Source organism: Odontesthes bonariensis, chromosome 8, assembly GCF_027942865.1.
Source record: "Odontesthes bonariensis isolate fOdoBon6 chromosome 8, fOdoBon6.hap1, whole genome shotgun sequence".
Taxonomy (NCBI): Eukaryota; Metazoa; Chordata; class Actinopteri; order Atheriniformes; family Atherinopsidae; genus Odontesthes; species Odontesthes bonariensis.
In genome coordinates, this window is record NC_134513.1 from 11,239,721 (window position 1) to 11,265,603 (window position 25,883).

Consider the following 25,883-nt stretch of genomic DNA (forward strand, 5'->3'; position numbering starts at 1 on the left):
ATGTAGGCACAACAGACCAGTGAGTCATGGAGCAGAGTTGTGTTTGTGTGAGGCAGTGTGAACAGGAGTAGGCACAAAAGCTCAGAAAAGGAAAGCCAGAGCAAACACACGAGTTCTCCACTTGCTTCTGTCAATTTATATGGGAGTTCAAAGAGGCTCAAACACAAAAATGGCAATGTTTTCTTTCGTCTTTTATTTATTCATTACTGACCAACGCAAAACGGCAAAAGAAATTACAGCCCAGAAACGACATGCAGCGTGTGTCAGTGGGGCTCAAATGCATGAGATTATTAGTAAAGGGTCTGTGCTTTAGCCATAAGATGCGCCACCTGAACTGCACCCACTGGAATCCAAAATAACCCCTTGAGTGGGAGATGACACTCTTGTTCACACAAACACAACTATAGCACCTGCAGTGTGTGTGGGCAGTGCTGTCTAACTTGGTTCAGGGGAAGGGAACAGACATGAGAAATAAGAGGACATCATTATGCAACCTTTAGAGGCATGAGGTGAGTCAAGTGCTTTATCTACTCTCCACCCACCACCTATGTGCATCTCCTACACTTTACGTTTAGAAACCTATCTTTGCTCTATTTGTGACTGCATCCCACTCAATGTACATAATCCCTTTCAACGAACCTTTAGCACCAAAGGATGCTGACGTCTAGGAGTGTGTATTTCCGTGTAGGGAGGGGTGTGCCTTACACAGTTGTGTGTGGGTGTGTAACAGTGGAGGGATAGGGGAAAAAAAATTAAAGAGGAGAGGGGGGGGGGTATTTAGGGGTTGATGTGCAACGTTGCTATCTTGGTCCTTTAATTAGAATGTTCATTACATTAGCCCTGCCAAACAACTGGTGCATTCGTGTGCTCACACACGCCTACTGGCGATTTCTGGCAACAGTCCTAGACGGTGCAGCAAATCATGCATGTCGTGTTGGAGACTGACAGAAATGCAAAGAGAAGCCAAGGTGCTGCAGCTGCATAATGGCACTGACCTGAGCCCACCGACGGTGTGGTGCTACTAATAAGTACAACTATTTAGGGGCTCCATAGTGCCGCCGGGCATGTAGCACAAACAAATGACGCAGCATTCTAGAATAATGTTAAGACCACCTCGGCTTTTGCCGGCTAAATGGAACCGTTTTTAACAAGTGAGAAGTGAGGTAAAATGCAGCATATCCTCTTCCCCCCCCGCCCGCCCTTATTAAAGCTCATTACTTACCAAGTACACCACCACCCCTTCATAACCACTCCCAAATGCCCTCTGCACACGGAATATGGTCAGTTTAGGTAATTAAGTTGGGTGGAGGTTTACAAGTACGAAATGCACTAAAACCCCAAATGAAATATCAGAGCTGCTCCATCAGCACAACACTTCCCTGTCATAATTATATTTACAGGGTTTAATCATTTATGTGCGCCGCTGACACAATAAGACATAGTGAGGTTATGGCGATGACAAAGTGAAAGAGAACATCTGAGGGCATTCATGCAGACTGATGTTGAACTTAGTCACACTTTAAAGTATTCTTTGTGTTTAAGAGGTTTAACCTACTAAGACTCGAGGTCCTCAAAATTTCTCTGAAAACAGTATCATGGCAACACCATCTTCACGTCAGCCGCTGCAGCATTAGCCTAAACTTTCTCTTATAGTATTTCTAAGCCTTTTTGTCCCGTTTTGTGAAACGCTGTTAATTTCACCATAAGAGGCAAACGGAGGACACTTGCCCTCACACTGACAACAGAATGAGCTCGTCTCAACTCAGTCTGACAGCTGTGGTGCAGGAAGAGGTCGGTGTGTGACAATCTGTCGGACGCATCAGTACAATGAAAATCAGTCTTGTGTAAGAGCTACTATAAGAGGGGATCCGATTCTGTGCTTATTTTAGGTTTAGTAAGGGCCGGTTTTCCCAGTGCATGAGCACAACTTTCGGGGACATAATTAGCGTCTATGTGCTCCACTGTCACCTGCTGCACAGGCAGCGGGTCATTTTCATTTGAACAGACTGATTCGGATTAGTCACCATCATGTTATCAAGAGGCTATTCTTACTGATCCGCTATCAGAAATGGGCTTTTCTTTGTTCTGATACTTCTGTCTGACATGTCATAGCCTCCAGCTCAGAATAGACAACATAGCAACAAGTTCATCTTCCATTATTTTCCTAGTTACCAGGGTGACAGTTTCAGCCTATGTGATTGGTTTACTGGAAAAAAAAAAAAAAAAAAAAGTCTGCGTGACAACACCAGTGCCTTTCTGAAAAGTTGGGAGATTATTTTTTTTAACTGCGCTCAGAGCTCTCTATGGTTGCAGCACCGTTTCTCAAGGCGGCTGCATCTGGCCGTACACACTCTGTACTCATTAGGAACCATTTAAAAAAAAAAAAAAAAAAAAAGGCGCTGGCGCTCAGACAAAAACGATATGTTGACACGAACCTTAACTCCGTTAAGGATTTGGGAGAAAGAATCTATTCGCACTTTAAAACACCAATTTACCGAGCTTACAGAGGACCACTAAATCTGATGAAAGTGCTCGGAGCTTCAAAGGAAAATTAAAAAGAAAAAGTCACACAGATGGAGAATCTATTTAATGTAGCCCTGGGTCATCAGGAGCCTACAAGTACAACAAGATGGTTCAAGTGAGGGAGACAATGAGGTGCTAATGTTTCTGAAATTTGTGTTGCGTTTTCACAGCAGACCATCCAGTGGCTTTCAAAATGAATAAGAGATGGATAGCCTTCAAGCACACTAAAGGCACCGATTATTTTGTAAAAAGAATGGATTAAGATCAACTCCAGTCACTGAACACCAAGGAATAGGGGGTGGGCTAATACTAACCATGTAAAGGTTAACTTTGCCATTATTTTCATATATTATGCAGGTAAAAGATAAAGTTCCTTCAGAGATGTTCAAAGTGTTAGAGCGGATGGTGTAGAGAGGACAAGAAAACATAGAAATATGATAAAATAAATATATATATTTTTTTAAAAACTACCTCCTTAGTTGTGCAAGCGAAAACACATGCTTAAAAGAATGTGTTCCAATCAGCCATTACTGTGAGATTTTATGCTTTTCCCACACTAATGTTCATGTGATGAGCCCTCCCAATCAGGCTTCATTAGCCAAATGATGCTTCAATCAAGCCCCTGGGCACGCGTAAACAAGCTAGGACCAAGCGCCGCTGATGTTTTTATTAATGCCGTTTATTTTTAGAAGCCACTTATAAGGATGAGTCGACGATTATAGATTGTCTTCAGAGAATTACTGGCCTAACGTATCTTTAAGAGTCATGATGGTTATATGTAAATGAGTACACATTTAAAATGTTTTCATTCTAATTATAGTTGCTGCACATTAAAGGAAGTACAAAAAGATGTTTATCCGATTATCCACGCCATGTAAAACTTTCAAATCCCTAGCGTAGGATAACATGTGTATACATACATTTAATAAAATCTATATTTTTCTACAATACATACCCCAGAAATATCAGCCACTCTGTGGATGGGAACCTCCTTCTTGCTGTGCAGTCCTTTTCCATTCTTTATGGCCCTACAGTCAAACAAACCATAAAACACATGCATCTCACACACAACCCAAGTATCATCGCAATACATGAAAAAGCATAAGGCTGGAGGTTTTATAAACCTCTAAAAGACCCCAAGAGCTCCAATTTTTAAAGGTCTATTAGACCTTAAAAGGGAAGCCCTTTTCATCATTACAGAGGAAGCCACTGTGGATCTGGAAGTAGAATTCAGATGTCTTTCTCCCAGCTCAAGTGGAAACATTAGGATGATTTTTTTTTCCCCTCTATTCAGAGAAACTATTCACTCAAGCCGTAAAATGGGCATGGTGGTCGAGGAATCCTAATGGAAAAGAACTGCTGGGTGTAAATATGAAATGAGAAATGGAGAGACATATGATCTTTCTTCAGAGGCAGCGATGATGACTGCTGTTCGTGAAATCTGCTTTAAAAACTCCATGGGCCAAGAGAGATGAAGATGACTTGTTGTTGCTGTTGTGGAGTACTATCATCCCACTACTGGATCACTGGGATGGAAACCAGTGCTTCTGGAATAAAGCATGAACATTTATGTAGCCATGTACTGTATAAATGTGCATTTAATAGCCTGGAAGAGGGTCCTTGAAGGCTGTGGGCCACTAGCTTTGTATGATGGGAACTAAAAATATAACCAAGGCTCTAGACAGAAACCTCTCATCAACTCTAATAGGACCCCACCAGGGACGAAAAGAAAGGCAGAGCAGTAAAAAGAGAAGGGGAAAAGAGAAAAAGAAATGGGAAAAGAAGACACTGAAGAGGAAGGCCAAAGAAGGACAAAACTGAAAAAACAGCTAAGGTGCAGAAACAAGGACAAAATGAGCAAAGAAGGAAGAATGACAGGAGTGGAAAGAGAGGAGAAAAGGTGGCAGATGGCCAGTGACACGGTGTGAAAAAAAGGGGAGAGAAAGAGTTAATCCTCTAAAAAGAGGCAGTGGCTGCATCTACTCTACCTACAGCAAGCAGATCTTAATCTATGGCAGAGTAATAAAGCTTGTACTAAATCTCTCCACTGCACCTCAATATAATTATATTCATAGGGCCGGTGTAAAGAGAGCCTCTGATTTAGCGCCTTGTGCCTGGGAATGTGCACGTGTGCACGTGTGCCCATGCATACAAAAAAAAAAAAAAGAAGAAGAAGAAGAAAGGATTGGGGGGGACAATATATGCATGAGCAAATATTTAAATGTAAGGACACGGCTGTGATAGGCTGTGACTAATGAGGGCGGAGCGACTAAAACAAGTTCTGAAAAACAACAATTTCCCCTGTGTGAAGGAAAAAAGCCTCAAGGTCATTCCATTCTCTTCCATTTTTTGAAGTCATAAAACTGTCAAATTTATTAGAAAGAACCGATGTGTGTGTGAATATGTATGCATTGCGTTGTTAATCTAAATTTTTTTTTAAAAACTCATCGCTGCCAATAAAGAGGCGATTAAGAGACCTTCTGCGTGTCAAGGGTGCAGGTTCATGTAAACGGGAGAGGAGTGTGGAAGTGCTCTGTGTGCTCCTCACCGTGCCTCTGCGGCAAGCAGCTCATCATAGTGGGAGGAGCGCTGGTCATCATCCTGTCTGTATCTGATGACTGTCGCAAGGCCTTTACTGACGAGAGCTTCGGCGATGTTACTGTCAAAATGAGGTGGGGGGGACAGTGAAAGGTTATTTTACTCATCCTTCTGGGAAAACTACATATGAGAAAGACAAATCAAAGAAAGCACTTTGGGGTTTCACAACATGTTGATAATGCATATTTGATTAACCCCTTCAGACCTGATGCAACATGTGCGAGTCTCCTTTTCGAGCAGCATGTTCATTTTTCACTCGTATGAAGAATTATTTTTGTATTGTAATATTGATTAAGAGAGGAAAAGTCAATAGTTTTCAATAAAACACAAAGATTGAGGTCCTCAAATTAATTTTATCTAATATCCTATTACATATTAAAAGAAGGAGAAGTTAAAGTTTCAGTGGACAGTTATATATATATACACACACACTTTTTTTTTTGGCATAAAATTTTTTTTTTTAATATTTAAAAAAAAAAAAAAAAAAAAATTCATTTGCACCACACAGGTCTGATCATCTTCTCGTCAATCTGGGATTTCATGAAAACACCAAAGGTGACCCTGGGTCAGCAGAGGAACCGCAGCAACTTCTGAGATACTTATAACACCTTACTGGAAACCCACAAGTTCTCAACAGCCAATTTCTTCAGAAACAGGCCACTGCATGTCAAGTCTCCAACCATAAGGAGGGAAATTCTGACTAATATCACACCATAAGGTGTCGGGTCGAAAGCATCCATCCCACTGACTGCCTCGGCCCCCGACTTTAGCATGCATGGGGGCTACGCCAACTGTTATCTGTGAAACAGAGTGACTGGTATACTCAGCTAAAGCACGGGTGTAATTGGATGTTTACAAGGCCAGATCCTGACCTCTGTGCAGGCAAGTACGACCAGATATGAGACAGCTGGTTCGATGATAAAAAAAAGATCCATCTATCCATGTGCACATGTCAAGCATTGTGACTTGAGTGACAAAGGACAAAGAAAAGAAAAATTGAAGATAAGTGTAGCTTTCAACCGTTTCTGAGTGAAAACAGACTTCTAAAGTCTCATTTCACATCATGTGGCATAAAAGCTTGTTTTTTTTTTGGTTTAGATTAAATTTGAACCTCTGAATAGTGTTTGCATCTGTAATACAGTGCAAAAATGTCTCAAACTGATAAACCGGATTCCTTCAAAGCAGTGTTTGCAGATAGAAAATAATTGCTTGCACTGAGGTGACCGTTTTCAAATCAAAGAAGCACTTTCAGGTAACTCTGATTTATGAGACTACAAATTCTAAGCAGTAAGGAATGATTGTGTTGTCTTGGATCAAATGAAATTAAATCTGAGTAGTCAAATTAAATGTTTTAATGAAGCCTTTTACGCTGTATTATCTGTCAGTAAGCACTGCCTATTTGTAACAAACTCCCACAGAAAGGAAGGAGATGGATGATACCACTAATCTTAGCTTACAATAAGAGATTAAACTGGGAAAACAGATGAAAAATAAAGTACACCATTAAGCGTGGCAACCTGCAGGCTATTACTTACATTCCACCAATTGTGACTGTGGCACAGGTGCGCTCTGCAAAGGCAGGCGTACCTTCTCCTGGACCAGTAGCTGCTCTGATGTAGTCCACTGTCACATTGACCTGAGGGGAAACATAAGCCAGGGGTCAAAAAATAAACCAAGAGCAGTGACAGAGTAAAAGCAGCACCGGTTAGAGTAATAATTAGTGTGAGGAATGTTCCGTGTGTATGTGGGTCCCTTTGTTTGTCCCACTTCTCAAGGTCACCCCCAGTCAGTGCGAATCACATCAGGCAGCAGTGTAGAGCTCCCTAGAGGAGCAGTATTAACACACAGTGGGTGTTCGGGACGACACACACACAGAGCAGGGATGGAACCCAAATGCCCCTACACAGTATGTTCTCAACACAGTTCCCTGTGGGTAGACTCCAATCCATCCACCCTGAAGATACAATTTTGTCACTCAGCTGTGCGCGTGTGCATATATCCACAGGCATGTGACAGGGAAAGCCTGCTTTGTGGGCCAGACACAGGCAGGCAGCACTAACAGCAGGGATGCAGCCAAACTGGTGCACAAAATCGACTCTTTAAGAGCTGCATGTCGACCGTGTCAGACAAGTGTGACAGGAAGGGAGACAAGAAAAGAAAAAAGAAAAAATTAAATATGCAGGAATCTGGCTCTGCATCACAGTGCAGGCACATAGGCTTATTACAGGGACGGGAAAGGACAACGGTGGTCTGTCATTAGTGGGCAGGAAGAGGACATAGTGATACGAGGAAGAGAGGAGCCTCTGTCAAAGCAGAATGTTGTAGTGTTGTTCAGCACTGAGCGCCATCTGCAATTTCAGAGGAGGGGGGGAATAAAAAAGGACACCAGGGGTGCTTCTTATTATGCCAACATTCCTCTGCAGTTCACTCACTTATGTTCCTTCTTAGCATCTTAGCTCATCTCAGCAAAGATGTTAAAGACACAAGGAGGATACAGCATGTTACTGTTGAGTCCATGACTCACCCGTGATCACAGATGCTTTACAGTCCTCGTAGTTTTAACGTGACTGTGATGTGTACTCAATCTTATCAACATGTAAGGTCAGTTAAATAGGGAAAAGAAAATTGTTACTTTGAACTGCTTCTTGTTATGTATGACCTTAAAACAACATGGTCAGGCATGACAAGCTGAAGGCTGATGTGAAGAATGAGACGAAGAAATGTAAGACAGGAAGAATTCAGGCAAGATGGTGAGACTGAAGTGAGATGAGATGACACAGGAAAATGAAAATGCCAACACAAAAACATGCGATCTGAAGAAACGATTGAAACTCCATTAGGTGAGGTGATGATAGATTAAACTTTGACCAGCAGTGTTAGATTAAAGGAGTTCCAGACCTATTTTCCAGAGGCCATCTGACAGATCTCCTGATAAGACAAATCCATCCATAAGAACCCCCCAGAGGAGAGTGAAACAGAGAGGCAGTGGATGCATCAGAAAGTGGGGGGAGTGATAAGAACAGCAAGAGAAGGGCGACACTAAATGTGTTTGCTCTGTTTAAGCGACAAGCAGCATGGGAATATTTGGTACCCTCTGCCAAAGGAATCGGGTCTGCAACATGTTTGCACGAGTAATAAAGATCCTTCTCAGATGTGTATTCTACTATTTGACGTTTTGCAATAAACAAAGTTTTTGTTTTGCACTACGCTAGAACAAGTGAGGATAGAATGATTTCTAAAATAACGCTCCCAATATTTTCCATCAACTCGTAAAACAAGTTTCTCAAGTTTCCACTGATAGATGCTATCACAAACAACTTATCCAAAGCAATAATATGAAGAGGGAAACGTGCCGTCTCGTGAATTTCTGTAATCACAGCCCAGCCGAGGCTTAGCAAGTAGGGGAGGTTGAGGTTATATGTAACAAAAATAAGAAACTGCACCTTCCGACAAAACAAGCTTCCACTGCTGGTTTGATTTTAGCAATATTTCAACCTAATCTGGCAACAAGTAAATAAAAATAAAATGTTCACAGACCAATTTGTAATGAAAGGCCACATTTAACATCGTTAGGGCTGCTGCCGGAAATTATATGGTAACAGCTCAGCTGGTTGAGAGGAAGAATGCAAGCCCATGCAGGCCTTCTAAATATAGTCCCAGCTGCAATTTTAGCCTCCTATCATTTAAGGACATGAGCTGTGCCGGAGGTTTAAAAAAATAAAAATAAATAATGTGCTAGGATAGCAAAATGTAGTGAAGACCAGAGGGAAGAAAGGAGGAAGAAAGGAGGATGAAAGATGAATTTGAACCTCTGGACCCGACGGTTAGCGCCACCTGCTTGTGCTTGAACACACCGCTCAAGCTTCCCCCCAAAATTGGCTCTCATTCTCACAAACGCACATTTAACTGTGCACAAGACATTCAATCGCGCATACGCATGCCATTAGAAAGGGAAAACTCTGTTGCTAACAGGGCTACACAAGTGGCAGTATAACAGGAGCCACTTTGAGCATGCAGGATTATCCGAATGTGCTCAACCCTGATAAGTGGCTTAATGCAACATTTCCATTCGCCTTTTTTTTTTAAACTGCTGAGGCTGAGACCCAGGCGCACAAGAAGCACTACTTATAAAGTTAGCCAAATCGAGCTTTTTGGGATTATGTCACCATGCAAGCTCTGCCATTTCAGTGGAGGTGGGCATGTGTACGAGAAAGACCGAGAGACGGCCATAGAGTGACAGCGAGAAAGTAAGAAAGGGGAAACGCTGTAGTGCATTTTTAGCTTTTCTTTTTGTAAAGGGATAACTCAGAAGTGCTTTCTGAATATGAGGTAGAATGAGGTTTTAAAAAAAAAAAAAAAAAAAAAAACAGCGGCCTCTAACTGAATCCTGAATGGATAAAAACATACCCCAGCAATCATTTTAATGACCGAAAACTGTTATATTTGTGTCTCTTATAATGAAGATTTGAAATGGAAAAAAACATTTATTCAATAATTCAGTCAACATGAAACTGATCAAAGGTGCACCGATAGTGGAGTTGCTGTGAAGGCCCCCTTTCAAAGATCAGACCAGGTATAGCACCAATTCCCGTCTGCTTATCAAAGACAGACTCCACTTGCCGGAAAATGGAGGGCAAAAAAGGCAGTCCTTTAAATATGGATATCAGATATTCTTTATAACAGATCAAAGGCACCGTGCTCTTTTTATAGAGATAAGAAATAGGGGGGGGTTCATCGAAAAAAGTATTTGGAATAGATTTATTCTCTTAAACCAGAGCTGTGGTATTAAGGCTTTGAGTTTTAGCACTCTGAGGCTGGTAGTTAATGCTCAGTCACGTCCTCGAAGGTGTAGTCAAGGAAAAATCTGCTTGTTCCCCCAATTCATGCAATGTATTGCAGTCTTAAGCAGTTCCTGAGCTTTGAGGGAGAACAGCTTCAAGGGGAATACCTGCAGGACAACTTTGTGACTGTAGAGGATGATTAGCTTTGCTCAAGTCCAGTTTGAGCTTGATGATGCAAAAGTTCACCTTTTATAACCTAACCGACTTTAGTCCTCTACTTCTTCTCTAAAGGGAAAGCCAATACCAGATGGCAATTCTTTCTTAAATCCACAAGGTCAAGTTACAATGCCCCAACTGTTGAGGTAAAATCTTTTAGGCTTTTGTCTTGGAGGAAATAAAAGGCAGAAGAGAAGAGGAGCCCTCTCTCAAGCAGATACTGAGGAAAAACGGTGGTTTGCAAGGGCTTACTGCTCCAAATCTGTCTCCACAGAGCAGTGCAGTAAGTGGGTCGACTGAACTCCGTTCCTTGTCTAAGTGCAACATGCATCTGTATGCTCAAGTATATACAGTACATGCATCCAACCTGACAACACAACGAGGCCAAGGTTGTATAAATCATCATAAAATCCTTTAAGGGTTAGGCATGGCGCTCGCGTGCACACATTCGCCCATAGGGAACCTGTTATCATTTCATCCAAACTAAATCTTTCTTGTTACCAAGGCAGCTAAAACCTGCAGCTTTTTTAAGCTTCTGTAATTATTTTCAAAAATGAAACATGGTGACAGAAGGCTCAACTCAGAGCTTTCGCCTTGTTTCTTGGCAACAACAGAGAAACGGGAGTGAAGTTACATTCTAGAGCTTTTCTGTTATTGATTATATGGCTGCTGTAAAAAGGTGACTTCTCCACTTCCACCTAAGTCATTTCAAAGAACCCATCAGCACACACTTGGGAGATGGAGCATCAATATTAATCTTATGTGAAGTAATATACCAGAAGATACTGTAAATACAGGTCTGGCCAAAGATTTTAGGCACTAAAGATGTAGATTAAGATTCTTCCTATGACAAAGAAACGCTGTCATACTGCAGGGTGAATTTCAGAGGATCAAATAAAAGTGAGACAAAGATCTTTGTTTAATTACAAAAAGAACTGCTCACAAGGCCCCAGACTAACCTTTTCCACAAGTGGCAGTGGTGCCTTTAAGAGGCATTTACAGCCTTTCAGTTGTTTTCCTTGCTGGCGGTATTGCATATAAACACCTTTTTAACTTAGCTTTTTATTGAAAAAAAAAAGAAAAAAGATCTAATTGATCAATCTTTCACCTATTACCCCCTTCTTTTAAATAAGAGTTCACTGTATCCAACAACAGTCTTGGCTGCTTCTATTTTGTGTCATCTTTTTGAAAAATGAGACCATCTAAATCCTTAGAAGGGATTTCATTATGTAACGTATTTTTAGTGCATTTATGAAGGAAGTTGTCTTTCTAAACCATTGTCACTTCAGTTTTAGTGCTTGGAAAATTTGCCGGGTTATAAGTTGAACTTAAAGACAGAAAGGGAAAAAAATGGAGCACGATAAATTAGATCATTTGTTTCAGGTAAATTGACAAAGGTCTGTTGTGTCGTTCACGCATTTAAAAACTAAAATGAAGTGGTTAAAGTAGCTTTTGAATTGATACTACTGTGCATGAAGACAAACTGACCTCGATGACTGACCAGCCCCCTCCAACTCTGGCTCCAGTGATTCACATCCGACTGTGTCATAAGCTGTGCTTTCATCTTCAGTTAGAACTGTCCAAATGTGAGCGGATCATCCAACATGCATTCTAACGCAACGCAAACAGACCCATTGCAGTAAAACATGCATAGTCGTGACACTGAAGAAACCAACTCACTTGATGTATACACAGACATGAATATTTTCCTCACAGATAAACACTGCAAACAACAATTAGCCTGAGGCTTCGGTAAAGCACAGGAACACTTTGGCCGAGTTAGCTTTTGAAATGCCGTCGAGTCGAAGCAAAAAGTATTGAGACATCAAACGAGGTAGAAGTAACATTAGTCTGCGTATACACATACACACACACACCGGAAGCAATGCTTCAATTCAAAGTATAGGGTGAGAGTTTGAGACTTTAGCTACATGCATGTCAACACACCGCAAAAACAAAAGCTATTATGTTTTAATATGGGCAAACAATGCTACTAAAAAGTCTTTACATTCCTATGATTTACACACATGTTATCAAACTGTTGGCGCATCTTTTCACACCTAAACAAGGCCAAGCTTTTGTATTCCCGTTACGCATGAACTCATTTCCAAACACCCCAAATATACAGCGGAATCATTAGGCCCGCTTCACTCGTCAAAAGCCAGCTAAAGGCTGAATTTCCCGTCATTAAAAAAACATTAATGAGGATGAATAAAATTACTCTGATGAGAAACTGAGACAGGGATATGAATCTCACTCCCAAACAGAAGCCAGAAGGAATGCTCCGATTTGGCTTTGAGTGGGTGCATGTTTTTGTGTTTAACCGGCTGCTGTTCAATCTATTCATTTGTTCAACTCAGTTGTACAGCTCTGAAAGTGTGCGAGGGGTTCTTCTGTAACGGAGTTTGTGAAGTCTAAAAATCTAACATTACTTTGGAGCAATCTAAGCCCAACAAAAGTTCAAGCTAAGGTCAAACAAAACATGCAGAAAATGTTTCGTCCATGTTAAAAAGGTTTGTGGGAGTCCGTTGCAAAAAGAACTTCACAATGTTCCATCAATCTGTGTTTGAAACTACGTTTTTATGTAAATTTCTGCAACGTATTCCATTGTGGTCTCATTATGCCATGACCCCCTCTGCAAGTGGCAGATTTTAACTGTTTGGGAAAAAACAAACCATCATTTAGCTGGAGCCCAAGCTATTACTGCACCATTTTACAAATGTAATGAAGGGCTAAACACACTTTGTGTGCTGAAAATGTTTGTTTCTTTTTCATACGTGGAAATGTTTAGAGAGCTTAAAATAAGGAGGAACTAATAATCACTTTTAATAGTTTAAAAGTGTTTTTTTGTTGTTGTTGTTTTTTTTAAATCTTTACATAACCAAGTCCCCTCACAATCAACTTCCATTCAAGTCTGAATGTCTTTAATCCAATGCACAAAAAAATGTAACGATGAAGCCCAAGTGTGACACTGTACAGCTCAATGTTGGGCTCTGCTGGGTCAGATGCGAGTAAATCAGAGCAGCACCCCCCAGGTGTACACATCTAATAGATCAATAGACACAAGAGGGGGAAATCAACAGTGCTTGTTTAAAGGGGTGCATCCGGGCCAAAACCAAGCCCCAGGGCATCTACCCAGAGTGCTTGGTATTCACACAGAGACCGAGGGAAACAGATATCCAGCTAAGAAATGCATTTGGCCAATTACAAAGGCAGGGAAATGCTATGGGGAGCAATTTCAATCTCAAATTTTTACCAAATTCAAGGAAGTTGATTAGAGGTAATCATGTAGACAGACAGACAGACAGACAGAAAGAAAGGGAGCTGCAGACTTGTCCTCGATTCTTACCTTTTTACCGATGAGCTTCTTCCTCAGGAACTCACGGGCCTCAAACATGTAGGGGATGTCATAGAGAGGACGGAATCGTTTGTCTTTGTCCTTGTTCTTCTCCTGAACACCGATGGAGGTATGATGGAGGAGATAATGGGGAGATGGGGTAAGAGGAAATGGAAAAAGAAATGGAGAAAGTTATTAACATTGCACTTTCAAAGTTATGTGGCTAAACACATTTGCTGCAGATGGAGATCTCTGAAAAAAAAAAAAAAAAAAAAACACACACACACACACACTTTGTTTGTGCCTACATTCCCTTCAATTTCAGGCTTGTAACAGGGACTGGACACTGAGTTAAGTATTTCAGACTGAATGGCAGTGTTGTGCACATGCACACTTTCTCAAATAAATGGGGTGCTGCTTTCTATTGATTCGACATAATATACAATAAATATATAATACACAGTTATCGAGGACACACAGAAGCAAACAGTCGAGGCAAAAATACTTTTCAGGAAGCACAAAAGCAAGCTAGCATTCCATTCATACACAGAGTGCATACGCTGATGTTGCCACACATGAAAATTGCTCACAAAAACATCCCTCAATACAGTCCCCCCCACTTTCTGACAGGAGAACACCACAAATAGAAACCATTTGCATTTCCAAAAGGAGACCGAGGTGTTGCTCTCACAGTGCATAGACAAAGGGACACGAATACACACAGAGTGAAAGGTGTCTTTTTGCAGGGCCAGGACACAAAGAAATACACAGAATGACAACGATGCATCTGAAAAATAAACAGGCTCAAACAAGAGGAATAAGGGCATTAATGACGAAACCGGTGTGCTCTCCATCCCTGCCCCTCCTACACTCTTTTATGGAGGCTATCATTATCCATCATACAAACAGAAGTTACTTCTTTAAAATTAACACAAAGGTTTGGATTAATTCCTCATTTCCAGCTCCCTTCTATGGCTTTCGTTCATTGTTAATGGCTCCACGATTGTTCGGAGATGCCAGGTGTGACGCACAGCTGGGCAGATGGATGTGGAGAGGAGACACATGGGGGAGAATAGGATGTGTCAAGATGCGTATGAATTTATGGCTCAATTAAAGTCCTCTAGATTAATTCAACCCGGGAGACAAACTTCATCGGTGTCACAAATCCAAATAGCAGCATTTCAACAGGGGGAATCTTGTCAAGATTTACTCAAAATATCTTAAATATTTATTTCACCTTGTAAGGATTCAAATTAATTTTGAGATAAGTTATCTTTCTCTTCCAATTCCATCACTTCCTTCTTTACAACTTTCACAAACGGTCAGCAAAGCGTTAAACCCCCGGAGTTAATCATACAAATGATATGCACAGTGGAAATCCCTCAGCGCTCGGCGAAGAGCAGTTCCTGACAGTTGGGGCTGTCAGGGTATTTTAACTTTACAAAGACAGATGTGGTGGAATGCAGGAGTCTTTTAGGAACGTTGCCAGCCAGGTCTCCTCCATTTTGTGCCGGAGCTGTGAACTTTACTGTCGCTTCGCACATCTTCATATACGTACAAGTATATATTTACAACTTCCATATATTGAATATTTGTGCATTCTTTATCTAAAGCCTATTCATGCGAACATTCCATCAGTATCTTGACAGACAAAGAACAGCAGAATAGAATTTGAAGAAAGTAAAGCATAAACCACAGAAGAGTAGGTGAGAAAAAAAAAAAAAAATGTAAATGTCTAACTAATAAGCTATTTCACGGTGGAAAGGCGGCCGTGACACCGAGGGAAACGAGTGTAAATGTCAGGCCTCTATGCCAATTAAACACAAGGAGCTGAGAAGTAGACAAAGGTAGTACTGGCGCATCTTTTAGAGATCTTCCTCTATGATGTGGACAAGCAAAAAAGTGACAGAGACCGTGTTTAGCATGACAAGAAATCAGCCATTTAATCGAAGTGGACCTGGATCAGATCAGCTGCTGCGCTGCTCAATGAGACGTTTTACATTCCCAGATACGGACAATCTGAAAATAAGCATGCCTCCCTGCCAAGGCTGTTCCACACTGATGACTTTGTGAAAAAGAGTCTAATTATTTGACTATAGAGTTGATTTCAGCTTCAGTCTGCAGATAAATTGACAGCATCAACATCATTAAATTACTCAGACCAGACAAACTCTGTGTACATCATCCATAAACTGTTATTATGCAGCTGCATTATGGTTACAGATAGAGGAGCGAGTCACTGCTATGTCTCAGACGTAACCCAATAACAACAGTTTGCACTCACTATCCTCAGGGGGAGTTTTGTTCTATTTTGGGGTGAATTCCCTTCATTCCTTATTACCCGCCAAAGCTCCGGAATCGTCTTTGACTACTGCAGAGGCATGGTGCATGCTGGATTGTACAGTGTCGCAGGGCTGCAGGCTCTGGCCTGCAAATGTGTGGAAGCTACTGCTAGAAGCATTTTCAGCTTCTGGAACACAAGGAGTGAAATCATGACTCAGGAGCATGTCATGTTTTCTGATGTGTGGCTGCGGCGTTGGGCGAGTGTACAGTACAGCCTGAGTTTTTTTCATTTCTCCTCGTGGAGCATTTTGTTTTGTGCGTAACCTTTCTTTTGGGAAAAATAGTCAAGTATGTGCATGTGTCCCAGGCAAAGAGAACAATATTTTTTGATAAAGCAGCGCACTGGGAGCCTTAAGCCGTCAACAATTACTATTATATGCCAAACAACATGAGTCAAACATGCATGCATAAGCATTAGACAGCTTCGGAGGTTTAGGGCAGAGAGGAGATGGCACAAGGGAGAAAGAACAAGAAAGAGGGCACGCATTTCCTAAAGCAAGAGCATTAAATGCCGATTAAAGCTTACGAAACTAAATAAATTCGATTTTAGAAAGCAAAAAATAAAATGAGTAAACTGAGGTCATTAGCAAACAGCAAATGCTCAAAAAAAAAAAAAAAAAAAAAAACTCATCTCGGAATTAAATTACCTGCAGCCATTTAAAAAAAAAAAAAAAAAAAAAAAAACCCAGCTACTCCATTCATACTGAGCTATTAGCAAACAGAGTATTTGTGACAGCAAATGATGTAGTTATGCTGACAATAATGAAGTCAAACAAAGGCCCCTTTTTTTTTTTTATTAAGGCATGAAAAACTTAACGGTCTGTTAAAGTGATTCGCATTCATCACTTTTCCATTAATGTTCCTTTGAAAAATCCAGCAAAAGTTCTGAGAGATTGAACAGTACACCGAGTGAGGCATCATAACAGAAAAGTCCTCAGAGTCTCAGCTTTTTCACCTCGCATGCTACATCACCATAGCAATTCATATTACTGTGCCCAGCACGCAGTGGTTGGATAAAGAAAGAAAATTAAGTGCCGTTGAATGGAAGGAGTTGAAAACAGTTTCTCAGCATGAAGCTTGCTGAACAGAAGGTCTTGTATAAAAACAAACAAAAGAAAGAAAAATTGATTGGTGCTTTATTTGTGAGAATTTAAACCCACTGCATGGATATCAATTCAAGAAAAGCATTTGGTTTTACTTCACCTGGGGGAAACCTCGCCACTGTCCATGCAGCTGTGCAAGTCCTGCTCGAGTTTTCTCATAATGTCGGTTTTTCCTTTGAAATTCATAGAAGGAAAGAAAAAAAAGACTGCTAATTATCTCAAGTAAAAGCATGGAGGATGAAAGCAGACAGCGCGGTTATTTATGGAATAGCATAATATTTCGGATCCTTCTTAATAGCCGATTGTGTCAAATTAACCCACGCTGCTGTGCGCGCCTGTCCGTTACTGTGACTGCTGCAGTTCACACTTGTGCCGTCTTCAAAGTGATAGGGGTACGTTAGCAGTTCCAGCCTAGTCGGATCGTTTTAACTAAATATCAAGGAAAAGCACCAGTGAGCTCATAGAGATGTGCCCTGGCCCACGTTTAGGTGCCACAAAATAAATGGAAAGCTGTGCACATCTGAACTGGGTTCAAATGTGAGCTTAGGCACCACACCGACTGCTTCAAAAAGACCACTACTCTGCCATTTACTCGAGCTGCAGCACTATAGGCTTTCATTACTCCAATACTAACACAGACCGGAAGATCAATAAATGGAAACTGCTTTGACACACTGTATATGTATATATCAATCACCTTTGTCAAAACAATTCCTGTTCCAAAGTAAATTCAGGTTGTATGTACTTTGGGCTCAACAGTGCCGTAACCCAGATCTCGCAAAAACAACAGTCGCACTGTATTCTATTTAAAGCCCGACCCATTTATTAATCTGCCTTTTTGGCCCCTCTTATGTTCTCCAGTATGAAAGCTTAAACATACATAAATGCAAAACGGAAATGCTAGCAGATCCAGCAGAGCTGTTAACTAGTTTGTGAAAAATAAATATATATATATATATATATAAATATAAAAAACCTAATAAAATAACACCCCGATACTTTTCAAATTGAAGTCACTCCTATTGTTTTTATTTATTATTACAGATAATAAATGCCAGTCATGTTTATCAATTCTGTTTGCCATGCCAACCGGCTATAGTTTGTGAGTCTAGTCAATAACGTAGCAGACTGCACGTAAAAGATGAGACCATTTTTCTGCCGCACAGCAAAACAAAACAAAAACACAGTGCAAGGCTTAATTATGCCCGCTGGGTGTTGACTTTACACTATGGTGTTACAGGACCCATGTGGCGAGACGCAATGCTGGAAAGCAAGGGAACAATATCTTGATCTTCTTTCTCTGTGACAACAAACTTAGAACAAACTAGCTAGTTTTATAGCTATTATCACAGCTTGTCAGCTGACTCGAAGCAAACTTGAATTCTTGCCAAACCTAATCGTAGGATCAGGATTTACAGCTTTACAGCTTCAAATGAAGAGATCAGTGTGGTGTTTGCACCAGAAAAAGTTTCTCCTGAAGGTTCGTCATAGAACCAAATGAAACATCACAGCTGATTTTTGCTCATTGACTGGGCCTCAGAAAAATCAGGAAGTTCTGCTTGTAACATTACCCAGTCTACTGAAAAAGATTAAAACTTTTGATAAGACACGGAGTTGATATCTACTGAAAAAAAAAAAAAAAAAAAAAATTAGAGCAAAAACGTAGCAGAGTTTTGTCTGCAAGTCTGTACATTTCTTAATTGTCTCACTAATGCTTTATTTCTATATTGCCCTCTCATGTACTCGTACAAACAAGAGTAAGCCAAGTGCTCACTTTTTTTTCTTTAACACTGACAACTAAACAGGGATATGGGGCCAAAGTAATCATGCAGTCATGTTGAGGAATGCTACTTCGTCCAGCCAATGCGGGCCAGCAAAACACAAGATGGGTGACCCTTCTCTGTTGGCATCGTGCTCCCAACCTTGAAGTCAAAACCTGTGTTGCCAGGCTTGTGCACCTTCATCCATCCATTATTTTCCGCTTGTCCGGGGGTCGGGTCGCGGGGGCAGCAGCTTGAGCAAAGAGACCCAGACGTCCCTGTCCCCGGCCACTTCCTCCAGCTCTTCTGGGGGGACCCCGAGGCGTTCCCAGGCCAGCCGAGAGACATAGTCTCTCCAAAGTGTCCTGGGTCTTCCCCGGGGCCTCCTCCCAGTGGGACGGACCCGGAACACCTCACCAGGGAGGCGTCCAGGAGGCATTCTCACCAGATGCCCGAGCCATCTCATCTGACTCCTCTCGATGCGGAGGAGCAGCGGTTCTACTCCGAGCCCCTCCCGGATGACCGAGCTTCTCACCCTATCTCTAAGAGAGAGCCCAGACACCCTGCGGAGGAAACTCATTTCGGCCGCTTGTATTCGCGATCTCATTCTTTCGGTCACTACCCACAGCTCGTCACCATAGGTGAGGGTAGGAACATAGATTGACCGGTAAATCCAGAGCTTCGCCTTCTGGCTCAGCTCCTTCTTCACCACGACGGGCCGGTGCAGAGCCCGCATCACTGCAGACGCCGCACCGATCCGCCTGTCAATCTCCTGTTCCATTCGTCCCTCACTCGTGAACAAGACCCCGAGATACTTGAACTCCTCCACTTGGGGATCCACTTCTGATCCTCGGCTACTGAAGCTGGCTCTTGGGCTTGTGCACAACATTGCTAAATACAACATTTGGAGGATGGAGCAGAAGAAAACAAGAGGGAGAGAGGAAATCAAATGGAGGGTAAGAGTGGCAGAAGGAAGTCTTGAGAGAAACAAACATTAAGTGACAGATGGCCTCATCTGCTTCAAGAATAAAAGGCTTAAAGGTAGCCTAAGTTTATTAGCGTCAAAAAGAGTACTGTGCATACAACATCTTCAATTCTAAATGTAATTCATGCAAATCTACAATCTTGCAAATGCTACATTTGTTTCCGTTAGTCGATAGGGCACATATGGCAAAAAGTTGTGTCTCAGTTAATGCTTTCAAAGTTCCTAAAAATTTGATATTTCAGTAGTTTGAGTATCAAGCTGCATGCCAGGACTGAATGTACAGTAATTAAGTTGTGTTTTCTAACACTAACAACTGAGGTTTAGTTGTTCCAGCAGATTCAAGAACAGAGAGAAGATATTGAAGGACAACCAGAGATGCACCTGAACAACTTGTGCCCAAAGAGAGGAGCTGTGTTCCATTCTAAGCTGCGCTCCACAGCTCTGATTGGGAGACATTTTGGCTCCAAGTCGAATGACAAAAGAGCCCATAATGCAAACTAGGGGCTATACTGACTTTGTTCAAACACCGTATTGAGGAAAAATATCGATACTACTAATCTAACATGAGATGCACAGTGTTAAGGAAGGAATAGCTGTATATATCACCTTCTCAAATGTTTAATATTTGTGTCCTTTTTTTTGTTAAAAGAGTCTCATCTATTAAAGAATAATTATCAAGAATAAAATAATCCAAACAATGTAAAACAGAACATAAGAGAACACAGGAGATGGAAAGAAAACAAGAGATCCAGATAGTTTATGGTTGTTGGTGACAGGACAGGCAGTGAATTCAGAGATTAAATCATCCACCAAGACAACGCTCGTAGAGGTGAAATACAAGGTTAGATGAGTAGGCAGAGGTGTATGTTGTTTCATGGTGATGAGCCATAGCCATTGAATTGCCTTATATAAGAACAGTAAGTTGACTGCCCTACGTGCTCTGTCAGCACTGTCCTTAACCCTACTTAAACCACAGAAGCACACAGATACATTACAAAATACACGCAAACACTTGAGATCCAATGTACGCATAGTTAAAGCAGATGCACACTAACACATCCAAACACAATGAGTGAGAGTGAGTGGGTGTAACAGTGAGTCACTCAGAGACATAGACGTCTCTCCCCACCCGTGTTTGCAGTGGGCTGGTCCTGTTGCACATGTGAGAAAATTGAGAAAGAGAGCAAGAAGGGAAAGAGGGAGGGAGTCAGAAGGAAAAAGCTGACTCCAACTCCCAAGCTCAAAATATCTCACATCTTAAGATGTACCATAACAGCAAGACTGGAAAAGAGTAGAGCGAAATGGAGTGAGATAAGAGCGAGTGAGGACATTTGCGTCCATGGTTTCCTGCAGGCACACACCATTGGTCCACGAGTCTGTCAGTCTGAGCACAATTAGTATAGTCATGAGCGGAGAGAGGCGGGGGGTGTTGGGAGTCTAAAACGAACCAGAGGAGACTGAAAGAGGAGAGGGGCATGGCAGGACCTGTCACAGTTCATCAGTGCACTGGTATATCGCATCTGGCCTCTGTACTACTGAACGGTGCACACACACCCAGACACACCCACACACAGACAGAAATGGACTTGCTTGCAGAAAACATGGTCAAACAGAGCACACACACATCCAAACTGACACAGATAATAATGGAAACTGGCACAAAAAACATCCCTACAGACATCCAGATAATGCAACACACACTCGTTTACAGTAAATATGGACAAAATTCTTTACTTACTTTCACCGATTAACAACAGTGTTGATATGCACACGTTTGAGTTGTCTACGCACACAAACTGAACAGCACGTCTGTATAATCCATTTTTGTACGTAACCTGACGCCAATTTCCAAGATGTTGCCTGACATGGGCTAATGCAGCTTAACCAAGCGTGCATGCGTGTGCATGTGTGTGGAAGCTGTGTTTGAAGCCACAGCAATGTCTTTCTGTCTGTATGCTGCATTAAAGCAAGAGGCCATTTCATTCGTGACAATGTTAGCCAACATGATGTCAGACTGTGTAGCGCCTCTAGCTGAGAGAAACCTGCTGTGACCTCCCCTTGTTTTGACCTTAAGATAAGAGTCACTCCTTATGCTCGTGGCCTCAAACAGAAAAAAAGAAAAAAAAGAAAGAAAAGAAAGCTTTTAACGCACAGTCCAACCCGCTAAAATCTCACCTTTGGGCCATAGCTGTTAAGCGGTTCTTTAAAAATACTTTCACAAAGGATTTGGAGGTGCTTCAAAATCATTTTATTGGCTATCAAAATCGGTCAAGCAACAGTAATAAAAGGAAAATTGCACTGTCCACAATGGCTTCCGATAACGGAAGGGGGGCCATAACATCTACATCTGTAAAGGTGTGTGGACGGTGCATGAAATTAAGCTCTCCTGCTCATATCAACAGCGCAGTTGTCTAATTTAGTTGTCAGACAAGTTTAGCTGGAAACAGTGGACAGAAAATTCCCCACTGCATGAATGAATACTAAAAAAATGTTTAGTTCACTGAACAGAAATTTGTAAGCCTCGATGGCACACCTCAAAGTTAAAGGATTCATTTGAAAACCTATAATAACTGCTTTGCTACCATAGCGACAACTCTCAAAGCTGAGCCAACAGCATTACAGACAGGCAGGCAGCTCTTTAGCTCAGACAAAAATAACTAGCTAACTAACAACACCAGCAGCAGCACCATGAACGGCTCTCATTAAAAACACTAAATGCAGAAACATGAGCAGCAACAGCTCCAAAAGGATAATATACCAGGCATGCAAACTGGTCAGGGGTGAAAAAGGTGAGAAGGGTACACGGACACACGGCACGCGCGGAAAAGCGGAAACATGAGACGCATTAAGTTGTAAATTATACAAAATATATATTATAAAATATACAGTATGTCCCATTTGCATTAAGTAGAGAACAGCTGTGCAGCATAAAAGATGAATTTATAGGTACAGTAGGCCTATCAATTGCATTTACTGTACTATTATGTGTTTGATATATAACATCACAGGTCTTCAAAAGCATTTAACTGTAGTATCATACATTTAATTACATTAAATTTAACGAAAAATTTAGTCCCATGGTCCTTAAAGGGATACTACAAGTATGTAGGATTAAACGTTTAATTAATTACTGCCCCAAGACAGCCTATGCTTAGTAATAGCCTGAACGATGACTCTCCCGACCACTTTCACGGTCCGCTGTCATTAAACCACGAAAGTGAACGTTTGGCATGCCGAGCCAAACGAGCTCCACGGGAAAAACTTATATCAGCAATTCACTTGACGTACCGCCAGAGACAAATTTGTATCGACAGCTGGCACTCTAACAGAAAAACATTCTCGCGGCAAGCTTAGTTAAACGGCATTTTTTCATGACAGTGTAAGTTTTGAGACATGCATGCCACGAGCACTACGTAATCCTACATTGTGCCCCCTTTTAACTTCGATTGATGGTGCATCATACTGGATGAACACGAGTGCACCTGTAGGCTGTCATCATCAACGGGGGTATCAACGGGGGTGTGGGCGAACAGCGAGGGGATGGGGGTCGCACTCTCAAATACGACCTGTGGCAGAGCTCTCCGGACTCTGCATTGATAAACTCACGACGAATGAAACGACCTCCTCAAATGGGCAAAATGTTCCCTTTCCGTGATTATCGGAGGGTATTATGAAGGGGCATACCTCGTTAAAAAGCCAAGTCCGGCGACAATTAAGGTCTCCATTGACGTTGGCTAAAAGTATTAGCAAAGCCCTGAACTTGTGTGGAAGGCGCTAGTTAGCCACTCTACAGTTACCTCGAGTAGCACTAACACAAACAGCGTTCTGTGAGGCGGTGAAATATCGAGGAATTGTTGACTATTTCAAGTCTGTTATCAAGACATTTAGCTGACACTTGTATCAAAGACACTATTAAAAGCACATTAATTGATCTAACGACACAATTCGTTATGAAGACTATTTCAGGACATCAGTCAAATTGTAGCAGGGGGGTGGTCCGGGAGGGGGGGGGGGGGTGGGGGTGTGAATAGGGGTTCGCCCTCCTCACTTCTGATTGGTGATAGTGGTTCTCTCACACGCCACTCTTGTCAGTCATTTGTTGTCACATAGGTCTAGTGTAGTTTTGAGGTTCACAGTTCCACTCGCTAGTTGACATGCTCACCCCCCCCCCCCCCCCCCCCTATTTTTTTTTCTCCTCGGATCTACGCGATTCAGAAGAATGACCCATTTTGATTTCAAAACGGCGAATTTCGCCGAAAGGTGGCAAGTTTGCATGCCTGATATACTTTTGCAGGCACAAAATGGACTCTTGCCTATAGTAAGCACAAACTGACAATGCAGTCATACGCAATTTGAAGTAAACTTTAAGCTCTTAATGGCAAGCAGTATAAATCTTTAAGGTTTATCTTTAAATCAAAAGGTCAGCTGTGTCAATCATGCATTCTGACCATCTGGCTGGTTCCAGATTTATTCAACTCTGCAGAGTTAGGAATTTTCATCCCAGCTCCACACCACTTCCCCATTAATTGAGCCAGTATGCAGGCTGTATTTCTGAAAATATGGCTATTTGAATAATAATCTAACTTAGAACCACACACTCAAATACGGACGAGGTGCAATAGAACCAATACACAACTGTGTGTTACACCAATACAATACACGCAAGTATTCACATCTGGACTCCCTCTCACGGGCTTCCTGTAACATACTACAGTGTAATGAAGCACAAAACACATACTGCTGGAGCATCTGGCGCAGGCAAAGAGAGAGTGACTGACAAGAGAAAGCAGCGCTGAGAAAAGAAAAATGGATAAGAGGAAAGTGAGAAACCAAATTTGGAAAAGAAAAGAAAAAAAGAAAGAAAGAATCTCAAAAATCAGAACAGCCTGAAGAGAGATGCGAGCACAAGCTGTGTAGTGTAAGGAATAAATGAGGAGACAATGGAGAGATGTCTTAGCTCCCTGCAGTTGTAACAAGTCTGTGGGCAAAGGAGAATTAACGCACACAAAGGGCATCGGCGCAGGTCAACAATCTGACCACAGTGTGCACACCTCAAGGGAAAGGGTGGCAGAGAGTGACAGCGAAGGAGAGAGAAGAGAGATCAGATGAAAGGCAGGGAACAATACAAAGCTGTGTCTCGATGATGAGAGGCACCAACAATGCCAAGAAAGAAAAGAGAAGGATGAGGGCGGGGAAGAAGGCAGAATGAAAAACAAACTAGCAACAATAAAAAGAAGAAGATGGGAGCAAATAAACTATGAAATGAAAGGAATGCAGAAAGAGGGAGTCAATAAAAACAATAACAATTAAAAAGAGACAAAAAGAGAGCGAACGCAGATGTTATGAAAGCTGGCTTTTACTACTGCCATCTTGACAGAAGCGCCACACCCACTTTGTCTCATAACTTTCAAACAGGAAAATGTAAGAGAATTTGCTTAATAGTGGGAAAAATAGTAAACAAAGTGTCAACCGTTTCTAAATGATGTGCGTAAATATGAAAGCGGTAGAAAACACAAATGATAGCTAATAAAACTTGTCACTTCTTTTTTAGAAGCTCAAACAAGACCTTTAGTGTGTATAAGAAATGCCAGATCATACTGTAAAGTGATGTTGGGGGCTTAATTACACTTAATAGATTCCCTGATGATGAGAGTTGAAGAAAAAAGGAAACCAGATGATTGATGAAGAGACGCCCTGCACAAAGGACATCTGTATCTACTGTAGGTATCACTGCAGACACGCAGTTTTTCTCTTTTTTTTTTTAACTTCCTCCAGACAGTCCACTGTGTCAAAAGATACACAGCTCCTTGGTGTCATAAGGTAAATGTGTATAATCATGTATACGTGTGTTTTCGCAGTCTTGAAGTGATTCCAAGGAAAGATGAGGAGAGTGGTGAGGAAAGGCAAAAAGAAAATCGATCTGCCTCACTCTGCAGTGCTGCAACTACTGGGTGTGTGCAAGTGTTTCTCTGTGTTTGCAGGTGCCCCAACTGCAAGGGCGCCACCAAGTGGTCAGAATTAATCCCACACAGAGGACACTCATGCAAGAAAACAGAGAACACTGGAGGAATTAACAGAAATGCTAAGTAGTTAATCTTTTAAATACTTTATCTCTGTCAAGAGACAACCCTGACACCTGCCATTACTGAGAAGGCTATAATTAAGTGAAACATTTTGCAACTTACTCACTCACATATAGCCACACACTCCATCCAAAGTAATCTACATTTATGCAAG

General features: G+C 41.6%; 1 protein-coding gene across 1 annotated transcript in view; it reads right to left on the bottom strand.

The window, feature by feature from the left end:
• The window catches only part of snd1 (staphylococcal nuclease and tudor domain containing 1), a 160,254-nt gene that overhangs the window by 115,735 nt on the left and 18,636 nt on the right, over positions 1-25,883 (bottom strand). Inside the window, exons 11-14 of the mRNA XM_075471701.1 lie at positions 13,468-13,569; positions 6,657-6,757; positions 5,072-5,182; positions 3,479-3,551 (exon numbers count right to left, since the gene is read on the bottom strand). Of these exons, the coding sequence (XP_075327816.1) occupies positions 3,479-3,551; positions 5,072-5,182; positions 6,657-6,757; positions 13,468-13,569 (387 nt within the window). The remainder of the gene's footprint in view (positions 1-3,478; positions 3,552-5,071; positions 5,183-6,656; positions 6,758-13,467; positions 13,570-25,883) is intronic.